Below are 19,310 nucleotides of genomic sequence, written 5' to 3'. Positions count from 1 at the left end.
GTGCTACCAACGGCTCTTACGCTGTGGCAAAATCCTTTAGATCCATGGCCACCTTTGGTGAGATCTAGTAAGCTCTTTGCTCTCAGTAAGACTGTGGTCGTTCTAGTAGATAAGTGCCTTACCACTGTAAGATTGAGAAGCTTACAAGATGTCAGCTGCAGAAGCTGTACAAGTGTGGAAGATGGTCCCGCATTAGTGAGATAGTGGGAATAGAAATTAATTTGTATTGATCTGAAGCTACTTTGCCGACTAATAAGATCAGAAACAATATATTTTGTTATTGTTATATTCTAAAGTACAATAATCTAAGTGAGATCCCCATTTTGAGAATTTGCTATTGAACTTAACCGAAGCTATAATGCCCCTCCAAGGTGCAGTTCTTATAACAACTACATATATTTATAGCTAATTCTGAAGACTTAAAGAGTCAACTGTTCACATCAAACGGACACCCGTACCCCGCTGACATCGAAGTAGTAACGAGGTCGTTCTCCATTGTGATCTTGTGTTCTAGCACTGGAGCTATTAACTTTGCAGGCGCTTAGCAGGCGTTGATCGATGACTAGCTCCGGTGCGATTGCGTGATCCTTCTGACCTAAAGTAGAACGTAGGAAATCTACCGAACGGTTCGCCCTTAGTAAAGATCATCTTACCGCAATCGCAGGAGTTCTTACTGGACATTGTCCAATAGGCTACCATATTATAAGGCTAAAAATCCAGTTGAACTGAATTTGTCAAAGTTGTTTTGAAGAAGGTGAGTTGCAAACATTCAGGGTCATCTCCACCACTGTCCAGCCTTTGCAAGACTGAGGTTGAAACATCTCGGCAGTCTTACCTTGACGAAAAACGCTGCGTGGTCTCTTTTAAATTTGTCGTTCGCCTAAGTGAGTACATGACACTGTGCGTCACTGGCTTGTTCTAATCGTTTCAAATTGTGAATTTCGTCACTGCTCTTGCTCCAAAGTTCAAATATTTTTCGACAAAAAGCAAAAACAAAAATATAGTGGAATTTGCTACACATTTGTAAACAAATATAAGGTGATGCCAATTAGCTGATAATTGCAAATGCGCTTATAAAATTAATCACCAAAGTTTATTTTTAGCAACAATTTCAAAGCCATATTTTTTAGATATGGTGTTTAGTATTACATTTTATAAATTGTGTATAATATATACATACGTATGTACATATGTGAATGTAAGCATATACATATGTACATATGTATATATGTACGCAGCGAATTTGTGCCAAAGTTGATTTGTGCAACTTTCTCATCTTTGTTTTATACTCGCTTCTATAAAATATGTGCCGACCTCTGCATTTAGTTTGCATCTCACCGCATGCCGGAATTAAAATGAAAATTCCAGTTTTTAACCGATGAGCGCATTCTTTAAGAGCAAACAAATAAATAAGCACATACAAATTAACTCAGTTAAGCTCTTGCTCTTCATAAAATATCCCTCAACTACGCGCCACACGCTTTGTACTACGAACTCAGAGTCCAATACTCCAAATTTGTCATATGAGGTGACATAGAACTGTAGTTTCCTACCCATGCACACTTACAGACACGTCGGAAAACTAAGCGAGGGAGTAGCCGTTGACTCAACCAACTTATTCGCCCCAAAAGCCCGCAATACGAGAAACTAACTCAGCAAATGGGGAGAGCGCCAAAATGTGAGCGATAAGCCAACAGCGAATTTGGGTACGATCGTGTTAGCAACAAGCGCAAATGCAGCTCTCCATAGCAAAAAGCTATGGAGCGCTCACTCAATTCGGCCTGCATATGCGCGTGTGCTCGCCTGGGCTGCGGCTTTTGCTCATATAATACCCAAGTGCGGAGCTACGAACCAGTCAGAAGCGTGTCACATTCGTACGTGAGAGTTTAGTAGCGAATCTAACGAGCTGATTTTATAAAAATTCAAGTACATTTTTTCCAAGTAAAAGACTGTGAAATTGTGCAATTTCAAAAGCAAGTGCATAAAACCTAAAAAATAAAAAAAATTGAAGAACTTCCTGGTGCAAGTGCATAATATTTTAAAGTGTTCGAAGCACAAAATTTATATAAGTAATAAAATAACAAAAAATTAAAATGGCTGCAAGTGCGAACGAAAGCAAATCTACAGTGGCTCCGGCCAATGGCACAGTTGCCATCGAACAGGCCAAAGATGTGCAGAATCTTTTGCCACATTTAGAATCGCTGGAGCGTATTATCAAGTTACCAGTTGTGGGCGCGGCCTGGGACAAGAGTCAGGATGTCTACCAAAATGTCAAAGGTATGTAGCGCTGTTTAGTATACCAAACGGTATATTGGCTGGAAGTACGTGCAGTTATTTTTTCTTTCGAAATTTGGTTTTGCGTAACGGTAATGCAAGCACAGCGCCTACCAGTTATGAGAAAATGTGGGAGGATTTTGAACTTTTCTCGACAATTTCGCTACAACAATTTTTTTTTTCGAACTTAATTCTGGATATGGTAGTGTTGCATATAGGTTAAATCACTTTTACCTTCTGACTCCATCAAATTTTTACTGCGGTTTTCGCACAATTTCACTCACATCCATATATAATATGATAAATACATATGTACATACATACATAAGTATGCAAGCAGCTAACCCATGTGAGCGCTGCCGACAGCCGGCACCCGCTTGCTTGCTTGCTTTCGTGACCACAACGTCGTCGCGTTACCTTCATAGGCCATTCGCTTTGACGAGAACTACAAATAACAAGAAAATGCGAGAGTAGTGCGCTCAAGCCGTCTACGTGCAAGTCTCAAAAATATAGAATAATACTATATGTACATGTATTCTATATGTATACTTATGTATAAGTATGTACCAAAAACTTAAGTGATTACAAATACAGAGGCATTTATGTGCTCACATACATACATATAAGTGTATTTACCATGCCGTAAATTGAATTGAGTAAATAGCAGGGCGCTGAGGTTCAGATATTTAGTGCAAAATTACAAATGCGTTATGGTGTGTTTATGCGCGCGATCATATGACGCTTGTACTAACAAACATTTTATTTTATTACATTTAGAAGTTATTATTTTTATCGTAAATATTTTTATAGAGATATGTTTTCTTTTGATGTTGTTTATAGAAAGCGGCAAGATTTGGTGTCATTTTTCGTTTTATTAGAAATATTGTATTTAGCATGAATTATGCGCTGGAAAAATTCAAATAAAAAAAGAAATGAATTTTTATTAACTAATACTAAGCCCATACATACATTTCTATGTATGTATGTATGTAAGTATATAAACTATTTCAATATATGGAGTTACTTGAATTTCATAACTGAGTTTCAGTTAGGCATTACATTGACTTATTTTTTAACTTCTTATTCAAATTCATTTGTATAAATCTTCATAATAATAGTACTTTATTTAGAAATGCTTCAAGCTTATAACCGATTTTTAGTTGTTTTTTATTTAACTATTTTTGTTATTTCATTTTTTTTGTTTCAATCTTCCCATTCAAATTATAAAGTGCTTTTTGTAAATATTCATTTACAAGTATGACTCTAAAGATTACTTTTTGCCATGCTTTTTAAAGAAACATAATTTATAGAAAAAATTTAGTTCAAAAAAGTCGTTAAATAATTTTTAAAATATTTCATTCATTTTTAAAATAATAATATATCTTCAAATTTTTTATTAAAAATAAATTTTGAATTTTTAAGTACAAAAAATTACATAAATTCCATAAAGTTCTTAAAAATCCTAACTATTAAAGGAAGGTGAACTTTGGTATACTAAAATATTTTCGTCTATAATATTTTTACGAAAGTACATTTCATTTAGTTAATTTTTAAATAAATTCGTTACATTAAAACTAATTATGTATACGCTGAACAGGACCAGTCTGTCTGCCTGTATACGAGTATACGCATTTTTGAGAATTTTTTCAAAATTTATTGGCCAACTTCAAAAAAGTTATGAATTTTGCTATTTTTTGCTAAAAAATGGCTTTTTTATATTCAAATAGCCATAACTTTTGTAGAAATTGACTTTTGGGGACCATTTTTTTTTATTTTTGTTTTTGAATGAACTTTTCGAAAAAATACTCGAAAAAAATTTAACACGATCAATTATATAAAATAATCGGTTTTTTAAGTAAAATCATAATTTTTTTTTTTTGATGTTCGCCAGTTTTTTTTTTATTTTTTGTTTCCTCAAAAAAACTTCAATTAAAATGACAACTATCCCTGCTAATCCCGGAGTGGGCCGATTTTTTTAAATATTTTTTTTTTATTTATTTAAAATTTTTTTGTATATAAATTTTTTAAATTATATTATTTCTATAAATTTCAATTAATTCATATAGTTACTGTTTTTTCTTTGAATAAAAATATTTTAACTTTCGATTTATTTATTTTAATTTTAACTAAATATATTTTTATTGTTTTGGAGTAAATTATTTTCTTATTGCCCTTTAATTAATTATTTTTAATTTTTGTGTATTTTTTATACTCCACATTTGGTTTTTTTTTTATATAAATTATCTTGTATTCATTTTATTATTGTTCCGGCCACTTATTCCGTTTTATGATTTGTTCTCTACCTTAATGCTGGGTATTATTTCAATTCTTCGAATATTTTAATATATGTATGTTTGTACATACATATACATACTTACATATGTACAATCTACGCATGATTTTCCTCTCTTCTGCCCCAACTTATTTCTTCTGGAGCCTTCCAACACGTCTTGACCGCTTTAATTGCTTGATAAAAGCCACTAACAAAACAACAACAAACAGTAATCGCTGCTAAATTGAACTCAATTGAAGTCAATTGCACTTTAAGCGATCAAATTCACCCGGCTCCAAGTAAACAACAACTGTGTACACATAGTACACCATATATGTATACAATTTTATATGTATGTGTGTAAGAAAAAAAAAGGTAGACAATCGGTATGCTGATGAAAATTATTGAAATTTAATTAAAATTCGCGCAGAAGTTTATATACAAACATGTGTATATGTATTTAGCTTTACATATATTTATGAGAGAAGATGTTCACTTTGGTACGTGCATACATTTGAACATAATAAAATATTTTATTTCAACTGTGATTTTTTTTTAAATAAATGTACATTTTGTTTTAAATTTTTATTAATATTTTTATAAAATTTTTTTTCCATTTAATTTTTTTTAAATAAATATATTTTTCGTTTTAAATTTTGTATTAATATTTTTATACAAATGTCTTCCATTTAATTTTTTTTAATAAATATATATTTTGTTTTAAATTTTTTATTAATATTTTTTATAAAAATTTTTTAATTTAATTTTTTTTTAAATGAATTATTTGTTGCTAGTTTTACCATATGTATAAGTATATAAGGGAAAAGATTTTTATTTTAGCACATGTACTATGTATAGCTAAAAAAAAATTTTATATATATATGTATGTATTAAAAAAATGTATTATTTAATATTTATTAAAAAAAAATATCTTTTTTTAATATTTAATTGGTTCATCTAAATAAAAATAATTTGATTTGAATATGCCATTGCATACAAAAAAATGTCTAATAAAAAAATATAAAATTATTAAAAACAATATAAAAAGTTAAAAAAAAAATCTAAAAAATGTGTAGATATTTAAGCATGTATTGTATTATTCACTTTTTATATAAAAAATTTGAATAAATTTCAAAAAATTAGTCACGTTTTCCATACGCTCATTAAGTAAGGCAAGTGCTCACTTCCTTTGTGGGCTTACCATATTGTTCATTACGCTGCTTAATAATATGTATATACATATAAATTTATTATAAACATTTAGGCGTGTATCTAATGGCATCAAAGTTGTACCGAGCAAAGTCCGAAGGTCAAAATGCACTTACAAATAAATACAAGCGAACAATTTGTAAATTTTTTTCTACAAATTTATTTTTGTATTCTCTGTGCACTCAAGTATGTACGTACTTACACATGTATGCACATAAGTTTTTATTTAAAATGCGAATATTTACCTTTTGCTTGCGCCAATAAACGCATGTTTTCAAATACCGCCATGTATATACACACATACATATATGTATGTATATATTTGAATATACAATGTGTATGTGCATACAGTCAAATGTGCATGTTTTCAAATTCATTTCTCTTTTGGCTGTAGCTATACACGTAAGTCATACATATAAACATATTTCATTATGCTAATTTTGCCACATGCGAACTGAACTTTGGACTGTTTTTGCGCGACTGGTTTGCCATTAAATATATTCCGAACAAAAACATAACTCTGCCGGAATATTTGTATAGACACGTTAAGGTGGGTCGTAAATTGTTTTATTCAAAGCAATTTAAATATTTCAAAAATATATGTATATGCATACATTTGTACATTCATATATTTGCGACGGATAACCTTGACAGTTGTTGTAGTAAACCTTTCACTTAATTACTTTGATTCAAAACTCTTTTAAGAGCTGATTTTTAAGTATTTATAGCTTTTTATGAGCTGTTTATATATATATATATATGTATATTTCAGTAAATTTTGCTTAGCATCAACTTGACGGAAGTTAAAAAATAATTGAAATCTGAAACCAGACATTTATCAATTGCAAAATTTTTCTTATTTGTGTACAAATCACTCTGACAGCCAGTATTTTTTTGGTTAGCTTATGTTAGGCAAGTTCAATGGCCATCGAAAACATTTTTCTTATTTGAGTTTATTCATTCTCAGCGCCCATATTTATTTAATTAGCTTAGTTTAGGTTAGGTTAGTGGTCCGTTGTTGAACGTGAGATTATATTTGGATAATTGAGATGAGTATTGTTAAAACTCTCATACAGCCCATCGTCTTCAGTCCAGTAAAAAATTTGCTAAGGTTGGTTCAACTAAATGACTAAAAGAGAGAGAGCTCACAAATGCTACTGCAAAAAGAAACTTAAAATCACATTGTGAAAATAAAATATTATGTTTAATTTTTATAATTAACAATGTCAATAACAATAAAAAGTACCGTTAAATAAGATTTTATTTAAAAACGAATGACACAGGCGTATAAATATTATAAAAGTCTTCACAATTGCTTGCCAGTACGGATGGGTTTATTTAATCGCCGTGAAATTATTGAAATAAAATCACTCGTAGTTGATTTTCGTCTTGAAAGTTTTCGTAAGAATACAATTTTAATTTTAACAAGAAAAAATATTTTTTTAAATAAAAAATAATATATTTTATATAGAGTTGAACTTCCACAGATCGAACTGCTTTAACTTGAAGTTCTCCATAACTCGAACTCTTGAATGTGCGATAGATGACAAATTTCATACAAACTTTCTTCCAAAACTCGAGATCTCTCTGAATCTGTAGCTATATTTATAAAAAGTACGTGTAACAAAACGAGTGTAAGATTCAATAAAATTATGATTATTCAATCCTAAAAAATGTATATAATATCTTTCATACAAATAATAGAATGTGAAAAATTATACTTACTTATTTTAAAAAAATTTAGAAAAATTTCCTAATTTTCAAATTTCCCTGAGTTTTACTTAAAAAATTAATTTTTACACCATTACAGTTTTGAAAAAAAAATATTTTTTGCTATATTTTTCTAAATTTTCTACAAATCATTATTATAATAACCTCCAAATAGTTAGTCAATCGTAACAATTTTATCTACTGTTTTTTCTTGTCAAAAACCGACCCATCCTAACGCATTTATATTTCACGTAGACATAATCGCCAAAAACTTACTAATATGCACACAATATTCTATATATAAACACATTATTATGGCAGTCCATACCACTTTTTCTTTAGTTTTTTTTTCATATGCCAAATTGCTATATTTTTTAACGCCATTTTTCTCAGTGTTGGTGTGTATTATATTCGCAAACATTGCTTTTTGTGTAGTGTTGTTTTCATTATTTTTTTCTGTTATTTAATTTTTTGCGGCTTTTACGCAGTAAGAAAAAGCACACTTTGTTATTTTTAACTATTAACTGACGTCAACTGATTGGATTATGGAATGAAACTAAAAACTGTCTATCATTTTTCATGTGATTCATGCGATCTGGAAAAAATACATTTTTTGCTTAAAAGACGCAATAGAAATGAGCTTAGTTTAGTTGATTGATAGCGGTATGTTGAAGTGCGGTTTAGGCCCCGCTTCGTGAGTAGTTGATTTGAATGAATAATTGTTTTTATTTGCATGGTATTTATTGACTTGTTAATGTCAATAAATGTCACAAATGTATGTGCGTGATACATTTCAAAATAAAGGCCAGTTCGTTTGAGGTGTTTTGAGGTTATGCATAAGTATACTCGAATTAGTTATTATAGAAGTTACTAAAGTAAAAGTATTCTGAAATCGAAGTGATAAACTTTTGTGCGAAATATATGTAGTCTCTCCATAATAATATTATATTACTAGAGGACCCGCTTACGTTTTACTGTGGCTGATACATAGATAGTACTACTAATGCCATCTATATGATTTCTATTAGTTAGATTATAAGTATTAGTTAAGGAATAATCGCATTTTTGATGAAGCAACAAAAATGAATCAAAAAGCATTTCGTGCGTTAAGAAAGAATTGGTTTTTGGGGTAAAAATACTATTGAATTTGGGCTATGCATCAGTGAAATCAATCGAGTCCAATCGATTGTCAGCCTGGTGGACTGCATATTAAGAAACGGTTCTCAAGCGTGGAAAGACAAAAAAAGGTTATGGCATCAGTCTTTTGGGATGCCCGTAGTATGTTATTCATCGAATGATAAATGAGCCAGTTTTAATTCATTGCATTGTGTATTTGATTGCAGTTTTATTCTACCATTCCCAATATTTAGCAATTTTATTATTTTTCAGGAAGGATCAGTTTGAAATTATACGCATATACATATGTATTCACCGTTCCCGTTTAAACATTGCATTGCTCTGTGCAATGCTTCGAAGATTTCTGTATATCTTAAATTTATCAACACTTCAATGCCAGACCTTTTGCAATTTTAAATTGACTGTCAAGATACCCTCTCCAATAGTTAGCAGGTATGAAAACAATGTTATAGCTACCCATAGATGTATTGAATGACCCAATTTATTAATTAAGAACGAACAACTCTATCCACAATATAAAAACTTGATCCACAGATGTCGCCTTTTACTTTGGCATCGTTTTCTTTAATGCACGTTTACGCCAATTTAAGGTTTGAATATTGGATACTGCGATGGTAGCGCCATCTATCGGTCAAACATTTCAAAATTAATAATTGATTAAAAATGAACAAATAATAACTTAAAAAACATTTTCCAGTGGACCAAATTGTAAGTCTAAACCATTCTCGAATCTCCTTGAACATACACACAAAATTTCATCAAAATCGGTCCACCCATTTAGGAGCAGTTCAAATGCAAACACACGGTCAGAAGATTTATATATATAAAGATTAATATTGCTCTACAACAAAGTTATTAAAATCTAAATTTAATAAAATAGCATAAATTCATGTTATGTGAATAAGTATAATCTACAACTTTGTAAAGTTTATCGAAATCGAACAAAATCAAGTTCTTGTACGGAAAAATTTGAGCAAACGAATTTATATATTTTATTTTTATGTAATAATAATTAATTTTTTTTAAACTACGAAAAAATATTTTAATATTCTAAATAGATAACTTTTTGAATAATTTCTTGTTTTAAAATTATTTGGTTGTAATTTTAATTATTTATACTAACTTTATTTTTTTAAGTTATAAACAAAAAATAATTATTCTTAATAAAAATTATACATATTGTTTATATTAATTATTATTTACTTTAACCTATATTTTTGAAAATTAATTTTTATAACTTTTCGCAATTAAAATTACAAATTAAAATCTTGTCGAAAAGAACACTCATTCCAAAGTAGTTCATATGTATGGCTTCCATCTAAAAACGCAATAGTTATATTATTTGATTAGAACTTTCTAGACTCATTACGCTTATAAATTGCTCATTTCATAGGAATAGTGTCGTAAAAATTATTGTACAATACAAAATGCACTTTACACTCCATAAATTTAATCTAGAAAGTTTGCTTTGCGGTAGCGATGAGTTAACAAGAGCATATTTGTACATACTTATGTACAACTTTATATGTATATTATGTATGTATATTTTTTTGTGTGACTGTATAAAAAACTCCATTCAACCGGCCGCTATTGATTTAGCTGAGTAGAACTGATAAAAAAATTGCAACAAATAGTAACTGAAATAAAACAAAAACAATTCAATTATACGTTAACAGTTCTGGGTAGTGTGGGCTGTTTCTGCTCTGAATTATAGACATACATACATACATATGTATACGTACGGTATATGTACGGTTATAAATATTTTTCTGCTGGTTATATAGATAAGCAGTGAAATAATAATTGCAAAATGAGAAAATATAGAGCAACAGTGATACATATGAATTTACATACATATGTACATATATATACTATGCATATGTAGGTACATATAATATTCGTACATATACATATGTATGCTAGTAATAATACTATGAGCAAAAAACAGTAAGACTTTGTACATAATTTTAAAATTCTTTATTCTAAAAAATCTAGGTAAACCCCCTTGGCCCCAATACACTTGGGCAAACGTTTCTTCGAATCGTCGAAACAGTTGTTATAGCCAACTTTCGGAATAGCCTTCAAAGCGCATAGCGAATCACGTTTTATGGCTTAAATTGCCTCAAAACCCTTTCCCTGGAGCGGTTGTTTGAGTTTGCTAAATAGCCAGAAATCACGCGGAGCTAAATCAGGCGAATACGGTGATTGCGGCACGATATTGGTTGAAAATTTGGCGAAAAACTCACGAAGAATCAATGCAATTTGCGACAGTGCATTATCGTGGTGCAAAAACCAAGAGTTGTCGGCTCATAATTCCGACCACTTTTTACGAATAGCTTCACGCAAACGACGCATAACAAGCAAATAGTATTCTTTGTTGACAGTTTGGCCGGTCGAAAGGAATTCGAAGAACACTACATATCAATAATCGAAGAAAACTGTCAACATAGCCTTGATTTTCGACCTGGTTGATCTTTCATAATAATTTTCACTGATTCTTTTGATATTCTAACGTTGCCAGTAAGATCTCCGACCGTTAACCGTCGATTCTCAAACACCACTTCCTTTTTTAGATGTCACGAGACCTCACTTATCTTGAATACAACTATACTATATATGTACCTCAACTGAACATAACTTCTTTATACAGCTACATACATAAAATTAACCTTATTGCATAATTTTTGACTAAAAAAGTCATTCTGAGGGAGGGGTCGGGTATATATAATGTAGAAATAGACAATTTTTGTTTCTTTGAGGACTACATAAATATGTTTCAATTTTTTTAAATTTTATTTTTTTATTCACAAAAAATTTGTTATATTTTAATTTTTCGCTTACAAAATGACAGTTATTTCATAACAGTTGTCTATGGTGAGTTTTGCTTAACTCTCACGCAAGAAAATTTGAAGAGTAAGCCTTTTGTTTTGCTTTTGCGATCTGAAAGTAACGTGAGAATATCCTTTGTCAAGACACTCTAATTGAGCGATAAAAATAAAAATAAGATGTAAGGGTTGGTTTGTAAGAAAAAATATACATTGAAAAATTTGTATTAAACTGGATTCTTTCCCATTTCCCACTAATTGTTACGGTCTCTGCTTCCATATAGTAAATAAATTTTTTAAAGAAAATCACTTCTTCCGATAATTTTGTTCAAAAATGTCTATAAAAGAAATGACGTCCAAATATGACTGATAAAATCTTCATGGCAGCGATCAGTCTTCATAGACGCGCACTTGAACTTTGGTTCGGGAAATCCAAAGTTTTCAGTTTGAGTGTTATTTGTATGAAATTGTGGCGCCATAAATGATTTGAGCGATTTATTAAGTATTTATTAGCAATAAAGGTGATAATTTATTAAACGCTGCAGAGAAAAATATAACACGTGATAAGTTATATGTATGTACTATATATGTATATGCCCAACAAATCCGCTCGTAATCACCACCAGCTTAAATAACCATAAAATCGTGTATATTAATTTTAAACCGCCAGCACAAACAAACATACAATAGAAAAGTTGGAAATTTTATATATTATATATAAATTATAAATACATACATTCACATTAAACTAACACTTTCTCATTCTCCTTTGTAGGCCGCAATCGCGTCTTCAACTGGGCGCTCAACGCCGCTGAGGATTGCGTCTCGCGCGCTGTCGTCACCGCCGCACCGATTGTCTCGAAACTGGATCGTCCCATACAGTATGTCGATCAGACGCTCGTCAAGGGTATTGACAAGCTGGAAGTGTCCGCACCCATTATTAAGGACACACCACAGGAAATTTACAATCAAGCTAAAAACAAAGTGGTCGAAGTCGTGCAGCCACATATTGAACGCGTAACGAAATTCAAAACAGCTGGCCAACAGAAAGCGGCTTCTTTGAAGGATTTGGCGTGGGCCAAGGCTAATGAGGTGTTGGCTACGCAGTATGGCAGTCTGGCGGTTTCGGGCGTTGATACCACAACCGCTTTGGCGGAGCGTCTGCTTGAATACTATTTCCCCAAAAGCGAAGGCGATGTCGAGGAGGAGAATGGTGAGTGTAGACAATTTGCATTGTTGTTGTAAATAAGGAAAGCGCTTGTCTTTAATACTAGTAATCATTTTTGACATCACATGCTAACGCAAAGCTTATGCTTACATTTTTTTGAACATTATACATAGCAGTATTATGAAAAGATTTGAAGAAAAAGTATGAAATAATGTATTGTTGATTGAGTAGTTGCCATCGAACAGCTTAGTACATCTTTGGTTAAGGCTACATTAGGTAATTTAGCTATTTAATATCAGTTTGTATTTTTTTCAGTTCCCTTAATGTCTTTGTTTACATTAATTTGACATTTCTTCGCTTGAAGTGAAGTGTGAATTGGTGGTTACCGTATGCCATTTTATATTTATAACCCGAACGGATATACCCTTAGTTTTCGAGTTATAGATCTGAAATTTTGCTCAAGTCCTTTTCATATCATAAAAACTGAGCGACCAAAATCATGATAAAGATCTTTATACCCTGAACAGGGTATATTAGGTATGTCACGAAGTTTGTAACACCCAGAAGGAAGCGTCGGAGACCCTATAAAGTATATGTACATATACATACATATACTCGTATAAATCATCAGTATGTTGAGCTGAGTCGATTTAGCCATGAACGTCTGTCTGTCTGTATATATACGAACTAGTCCCTCAGTTTTTAAGATATCATTTTGAAATTTTGCAAACATCATTTTCTCTTCAAGAAGCTGCTCATTTGTCGGAACTGCCGATATCGGACCACTATAACATATAGCTGCCATACAAACTGAACGATCGGAATCAAGTTCTTGTATGAAAAACTTTCACATTTGACAAGATATATTCACGAAATTTGGTATAGATTATTTTCTAAGGCAACAATGTAATCTCCGAAGAAATTGTTCAGATCGGTTAACTATAGCATATAGCTGCCATACAAACCGAACGATCGGAATCAAGTTCTTGTATGGAAAACTTTCACATTTGACAAGATATATTCACGAAATTTGGTATAGATTATTTTCTAAGGCAACAATGTAATCTCCGAAGAAATTGTTCAGATCGGTTAACTATAGCATATAGCTGCCATACAAACCGAACGATCGGAATCAAGTTCTTGTATGAAAAACTTTCACATTTGACAAGATATATTCACGAAATTTGGTATAGATTATTTTCTAAGGCAACAATGCAATCTCCGAAGAAATTGTTCAGATCGGATTACTATAGCATATAGCTTCCATACAAACTGAACACATAGTTACTAACAGAAATGCACCTGTGAAGGGTATTTAGCTTCGGTGCAACCGAAGTTAACGTTTTTGCTTGTTTTTTTTTTATTTTTACTGTCAAAAATATGTTTCACAAAATAGTTTGCTTCATACATTTTAAATATTCCTATATTATATATTTTAAATTACAATTAATATAGATTTATATATCTGAAATTAAAAAAAATAAATTTTCTATAAAGTTAAACATGTTAGAAAGCTTTGACTAACTTAATTTTTTTTGTTAATTTTACATTTTTAAATTATACATATAGTACGTATATATATATATGTATATATATATTTTTTTTAAACAAAATTCTAAAGTGTTTAAATTTATGTTTTTTCAATAATTTTTCTTTTTTAACAATTTTTCTATTTAAACAAAATAGTATTAACTTTTTTATTATTATATTATAATTTCATATTTTTTCACTAATATTTTCTCCTTCAACATTATGCTCATCAACCTCGTTTATTGCACATCCTTTCGATTTCCAATTGATATTATTATTTGTACGCCTTTTTTCTTGCACCTTTAACGCTCCGCACTTAATTAAATGCCTTCTCTCTTTCCTTTTTAGTTTATAAAAATCAATTAACTATCAAAAGCCGTTAAACCATCCTATAACTAATAAAAAAAATTCAATATTACAATCATCAACGCATCGCTAAAATCAATCAATGCTAATAATTAAGCGCATTTAATAGAATTGTATGTGGTGACAGCGGGTACTGACTGCCTTTACTGTACGACAATAAATTTATATTGTTAAATAATTTCTTTTCTCAGATAATAAACAAATTGCTGTCGCGCAAAATGGCAAACACATTGAAAATGACAGTAAGTTGAATTATTTCTCCCATATTTTTGGCATGCAAATTTTAATAACAATTTCGAGAACTAAAAACAGTACATACATATCCATACAAATAACAATATATGCGTACATATGCAAGTACATATGTATATGGTCGTCTGTGTAACGTCACATGCATGCCATTTACTAACTGTGTTTCATTTAAAAATAAAAACAAATTATGTTTGCATAATATAAACACCGTTACAAAATCACAACACATGTCAGCTGACTTCAAATCGAAACAGCTGATTGCTCTTTATAACTGCAAGGTTTCCCGTCTAGAGGCAAGTATCAAAAACGGCTTATTTTGCTCGTGAATTCATAACAGCTGATTGCTCTCTATAACTAGCAGACCTCTACTGAATGAGAGAGGGTCAGTAAGGGATAGATTTTCTACTTAATTCAGAACAGCTAATTACTCTATTCAAAACAGCTAATTTGTCCCAATACCTTGAATGCCTCCAGCGATGAGTAGAGCGCTTCGTAACGATTTACTTTCCCTGTAATTTCATACACCTAATCTCACTATAAATACACCCTGCAAGTTTCATGAGGTGGTTCTAACAAAAGTGAATTTTTACAAAATTTCTTCGATATTAAGTATATAAAATTTAGGAACTAGAAGTCACGCAAATTCTGAAGTTTCAAAATTCTCACAATACGGTTTTTGAGGAAATTGATAGTAAATTTACAAGACATCTTATTAAAAACCATAGAAAAAACCTATTTTCGTCCTATATCTTGTACACTTTTTACACAATTTGCAAAATAAATTTTGTAAAAAAATTTATTGAAGTATTTTTCTGAATATTAAAAAACAACGAAGTTTGTTTTTTCGCCCCCAAGACGTTGCGCCCGAGACGACTTTTAAAAATAACATAATTTACTTAAAATGTGTGTTTTCATCTGGTTTTTATTCCTTTCTTTTTCCATTATTATTCTTTCTCAAAAGTGGGAACCCTCTTTCCTTACCACTCATTCATACATAATTTTAATTTTATTTGGTTTATTTTCTGTATGAAAAACTCTCACACCCTTACTCTCTCTCTCTTTTACTTATAGTCGATCAACAAGATGTTGAACTCGATCTAAGATTCTTAGTAGCTGCCTCCACTGTTTTCCTATCAATGTCGTTCCGCATAATTAGCGAACTTTTAGACTATGTTAGTCGAAATCCTGAAGTAATAAATTTAATCAATAGGGAAATTAACAATTTTATGGTAAGATAACTTATAATCGACTTATCTAAGTAATTGCTTAATACTGCTATAACAAATATTATTAACATTATTGAAAATATTATTTATTAAAATATCAAAGAATTTTATAAACTTCAAAAGTCGTCGCATTAATTCATTTATTAAGCTAAATATTGCAGTTTATGATTACATATTCATTTAAGTTATGTGTAAAGCCCGACGTAGTGCTAGGACAGTTCAGTTGCCGTTAGGAGTGGACCCTTGATATTAATAGGCCTGCCCACTATACTTATACTACCGAGGGCACGGTAAAATTTTAAAATCAATAAGTTATCATTATCATCGATTTCTTCCATAATTCGTCACATTGAAAAAAAAAGCAAATTTTTGGTAGCTCAAGTCAAGTGCTCGACGGATCGCGTGGTTTATCGGTAATAACAACTAATTCAACAGCGAAAGTTTTATTTAATATTGCTCTCAACACGCTACTCAAAAACTAAAGCGCTGTTTCATCAATCATTTTGGTCAGTTGTTGATGTCATAGTTCCTTTCATTTATATATCCTGAATATTTTTCAACTTATTCTAATTATTATTCTTTTTTTCTTCTCATTACAGTACCAGTTTCCGCCACCGAGGACCCCGTACTCCACACAGTACAGACTGTTGGCCGACTCTCCCACAAGATCTCGCGTCGTGTCTATCAGAACGTGTCCAGACAAATCAAGCGAATGCAAAAAGGAAATATAAATGACTATCTGAGCTCACTCATCGCCGCATTGAAATTGCATCAATACATCAATTTCATCAACTCATCCATGGGCACGAATGTCGAGCAGTCCATTGCCGACGTTAGTGCCAACAGCAATAACACAAACGTTGCCACGGCGAACAACAGCAACAAGACTACACCAACAACATCAACGGCTGTAGCGGCGGCACCGGCGGCGCCAACCACGCCCACAACTGCGTCGTCCGCTTCGCCAAACGCCTCATCGGCGACAAAGCGTAGCAACCAAAACAAGTCGCCGAATTCAACGCCGCCAAGGGCGAACTGAGCCATAAAAGCAACAAAAACAAAAATAATACATATAAATATTATTAAATAATTTACAAAATAATAATACTTGAATTGAGTAGAATTTAAAGCAAATGAATGCGCGTAAATATTTTATGAAAATTTATATTTTAAAAATATTTTTTATGCAAAAGTCAGCAGCAAGCGTTGAAGAAGTTTTCCTTTAAAAATTATATAAATATTTTTTAATGTGTAAAAGTGTTAATTTAAAACGGAATTAGGCGCCGTATATGGGCGGGCCTCTATGGCTCGGCGTATACTTTTCAAGCGAAAAAAAATAGAAAAAACACATACATATGTAATTGCAAAAGCACTACAGCGCCTAATCTTCTACACACATACATACATATATATATATTTGTATATTTGTCTATTTTAGACATTAAGCTCTTAATTTAAACAATTAGTTATTGTATATGATAATTATATACAAATATTTGTAGTTTAGCTGCGCTAAAGATACATAAATATAATACATATTTACTTTGCTTAAGTACATACATACTTACACGCATAAACTTTCACACATTTTCTTTTGAAATATGTTTCTTCCAACTACATATTTTTATGAGAGAATATTCATCAACGTATTTTAACTATAATACATATGTATAACTTCATATATATATACGAGTATAATTACATAATGATTATATGAATATGCATTACAATAATTATGCTGAAATAATAAAGAAGTGAAGTACATAAGAAAACAAATGATTGAATGCATGTTTTTATTTGTGTTGTTGGGAAATTAGAAAAGTCCATAATAACGAAAAAAAAATATTTATAAAGTAAATTACTAACAAAAAAGAACGTTAACTATGGTTGCATCGCAGCTAGAATACCCTTCACGAACGAAATAGTTTCCATGCAAGAACTTGATTTTGACAGTTCAGTTATATGCTATAGTGATATGATCTGAAGAATACGTTCAGTTATTATAGCGTGGGCTCTGATAATATTATTATAACCCAACAATTACCCACCTTCCGCGCACGTGCGGAATCAGGCGAGTCATGAAAGAAAAGGAAGTTTTTGAACGTCAAGATCTAAAACTGCTCATCTACAGAAATAAAATTTCCAACAGCTAAGATTTAAAGTACGTTATAAACAATTTTTACGATTTTATTTATTGAGAGAAAGCAATGTGGTCTTTTTTATTTCGAAAAGGAATCAAATAAAACAAATATGCAGAAATGAGAATTAGAATCATGATATACACGTACTCGTATGCGACAGATGATAAGATTTGTTAAGTTCAAAATTGGTCTACCAGATTTTAACAGTAGGGGTCTAAACTGTCTCAAAAAGCGAACTTTCACTTTTCTTAGGCCCAAATGACCTTTCAAAGTGGGTCTAATAGATCCTTCGAATATTCCAACGATGCCAGTAAGATCTGTGACTGTTAATCGTCGATTCTCAAGTACCGATTTCTTTATTTTATTGACGTGTTGATCATCAGTTGATGTTAAGGGGGTATTCTACTCTAAAAATCAAATCTTGGGCAGTTTTTTTAATTTTATTAAAAAAAAAAAACAAAAATATTTTTACTATCCATTTTTCATGTGTTTTAATTGATATCTTAAGAATAACGAAAAAAATTTACAAAAAAAATATTATAAATTAAAATAATTAGAGGGGGGAGAGACAGTGTAAAAAAAAATCGCATCCTGGTGACATTGATCCTGACTCTCCTGGTGGTCTGAAAAAAAAATCAAAAGAAATTCTTAATCAGTAAAGATGCTGTTATAGTCCCTACCTAGGGAACACGAAAAAAAAAATTTTTGAAAAATGGCGACTGCCTGAAAATAAATATCATTTTTTACGTTTTTTTTTGAAATTCCTGAATTTTTATAGGATTATATAAAGAAGGTTCACACAAAATTTCAAGTAATCGGTTGATGTCGATTCTTAAGTACCAATTTCTTTATTTTATTTTATTGACGTGTTGATCATCAGTTGATGTTAATGGCCGTCCTGGAGGTGGTTCAACATCAACGCGTTGGCGACCCTTTTTCAACAATTTGTACCAATCAAAAAGACTTGCTCGCGACAAATAGAAATAATTATCACCGAAGACCTTTTCTAACATTTTGAACGTTTCGGAACCAGAAATTTGATTCCGCACACAAAATTTAAAGAAACTTTTTTGTTGAATAATTTCACTCAACGCAAAAATTCGACTAAACACTAATGATTATTTTGATGTGACAATTAGCACAGATGTCACTGACTGTCATACTCGTACCAACCTACAAAATTATTAGTATAAGGATGGG

The 19,310-nt window shown here is 31.0% G+C and overlaps 1 protein-coding gene across 4 annotated transcripts; it reads left to right on the top strand.

Moving 5' to 3' along the window:
- Positions 1 to 1,841: 1,841 nt before the first annotated feature.
- Positions 1,842 to 17,748, top strand: LOC105234078 (lipid storage droplets surface-binding protein 2). Of its 4 annotated transcripts, XM_049456774.1 has the most exons (5): positions 1,842 to 2,277; positions 12,203 to 12,640; positions 14,683 to 14,733; positions 15,815 to 15,972; positions 16,569 to 16,863. In XM_049456774.1, exons 1-5 carry the CDS (start codon positions 2,094 to 2,096, stop codon positions 16,698 to 16,700), a joined length of 963 nt encoding a protein of 320 aa, XP_049312731.1. In that variant the 5' UTR covers positions 1,842 to 2,093; the 3' UTR covers positions 16,701 to 16,863. The 4 variants fall into 4 exon arrangements, with proteins under 4 accessions (XP_049312731.1, XP_049312732.1, XP_049312730.1 ...); XM_049456775.1 differs by lacking the exon at positions 14,683 to 14,733; XM_049456773.1 differs by lacking the exon at positions 15,815 to 15,972 and having other exon boundaries at positions 1,843 to 2,277; positions 16,569 to 17,748.
- The last annotated feature ends 1,562 nt before the right edge of the window (positions 17,749 to 19,310 follow it).

The sequence above is a fragment of the Bactrocera dorsalis genome, chromosome 4 (genome assembly GCF_023373825.1).
Source record: "Bactrocera dorsalis isolate Fly_Bdor chromosome 4, ASM2337382v1, whole genome shotgun sequence".
Lineage (NCBI taxonomy): Eukaryota > Metazoa > Arthropoda > Insecta > Diptera > Tephritidae > Bactrocera > Bactrocera dorsalis.
The sequence above is the reverse complement of the archived record's forward strand: the minus strand, read 5'-3'. Positions and strand labels throughout refer to the sequence as shown.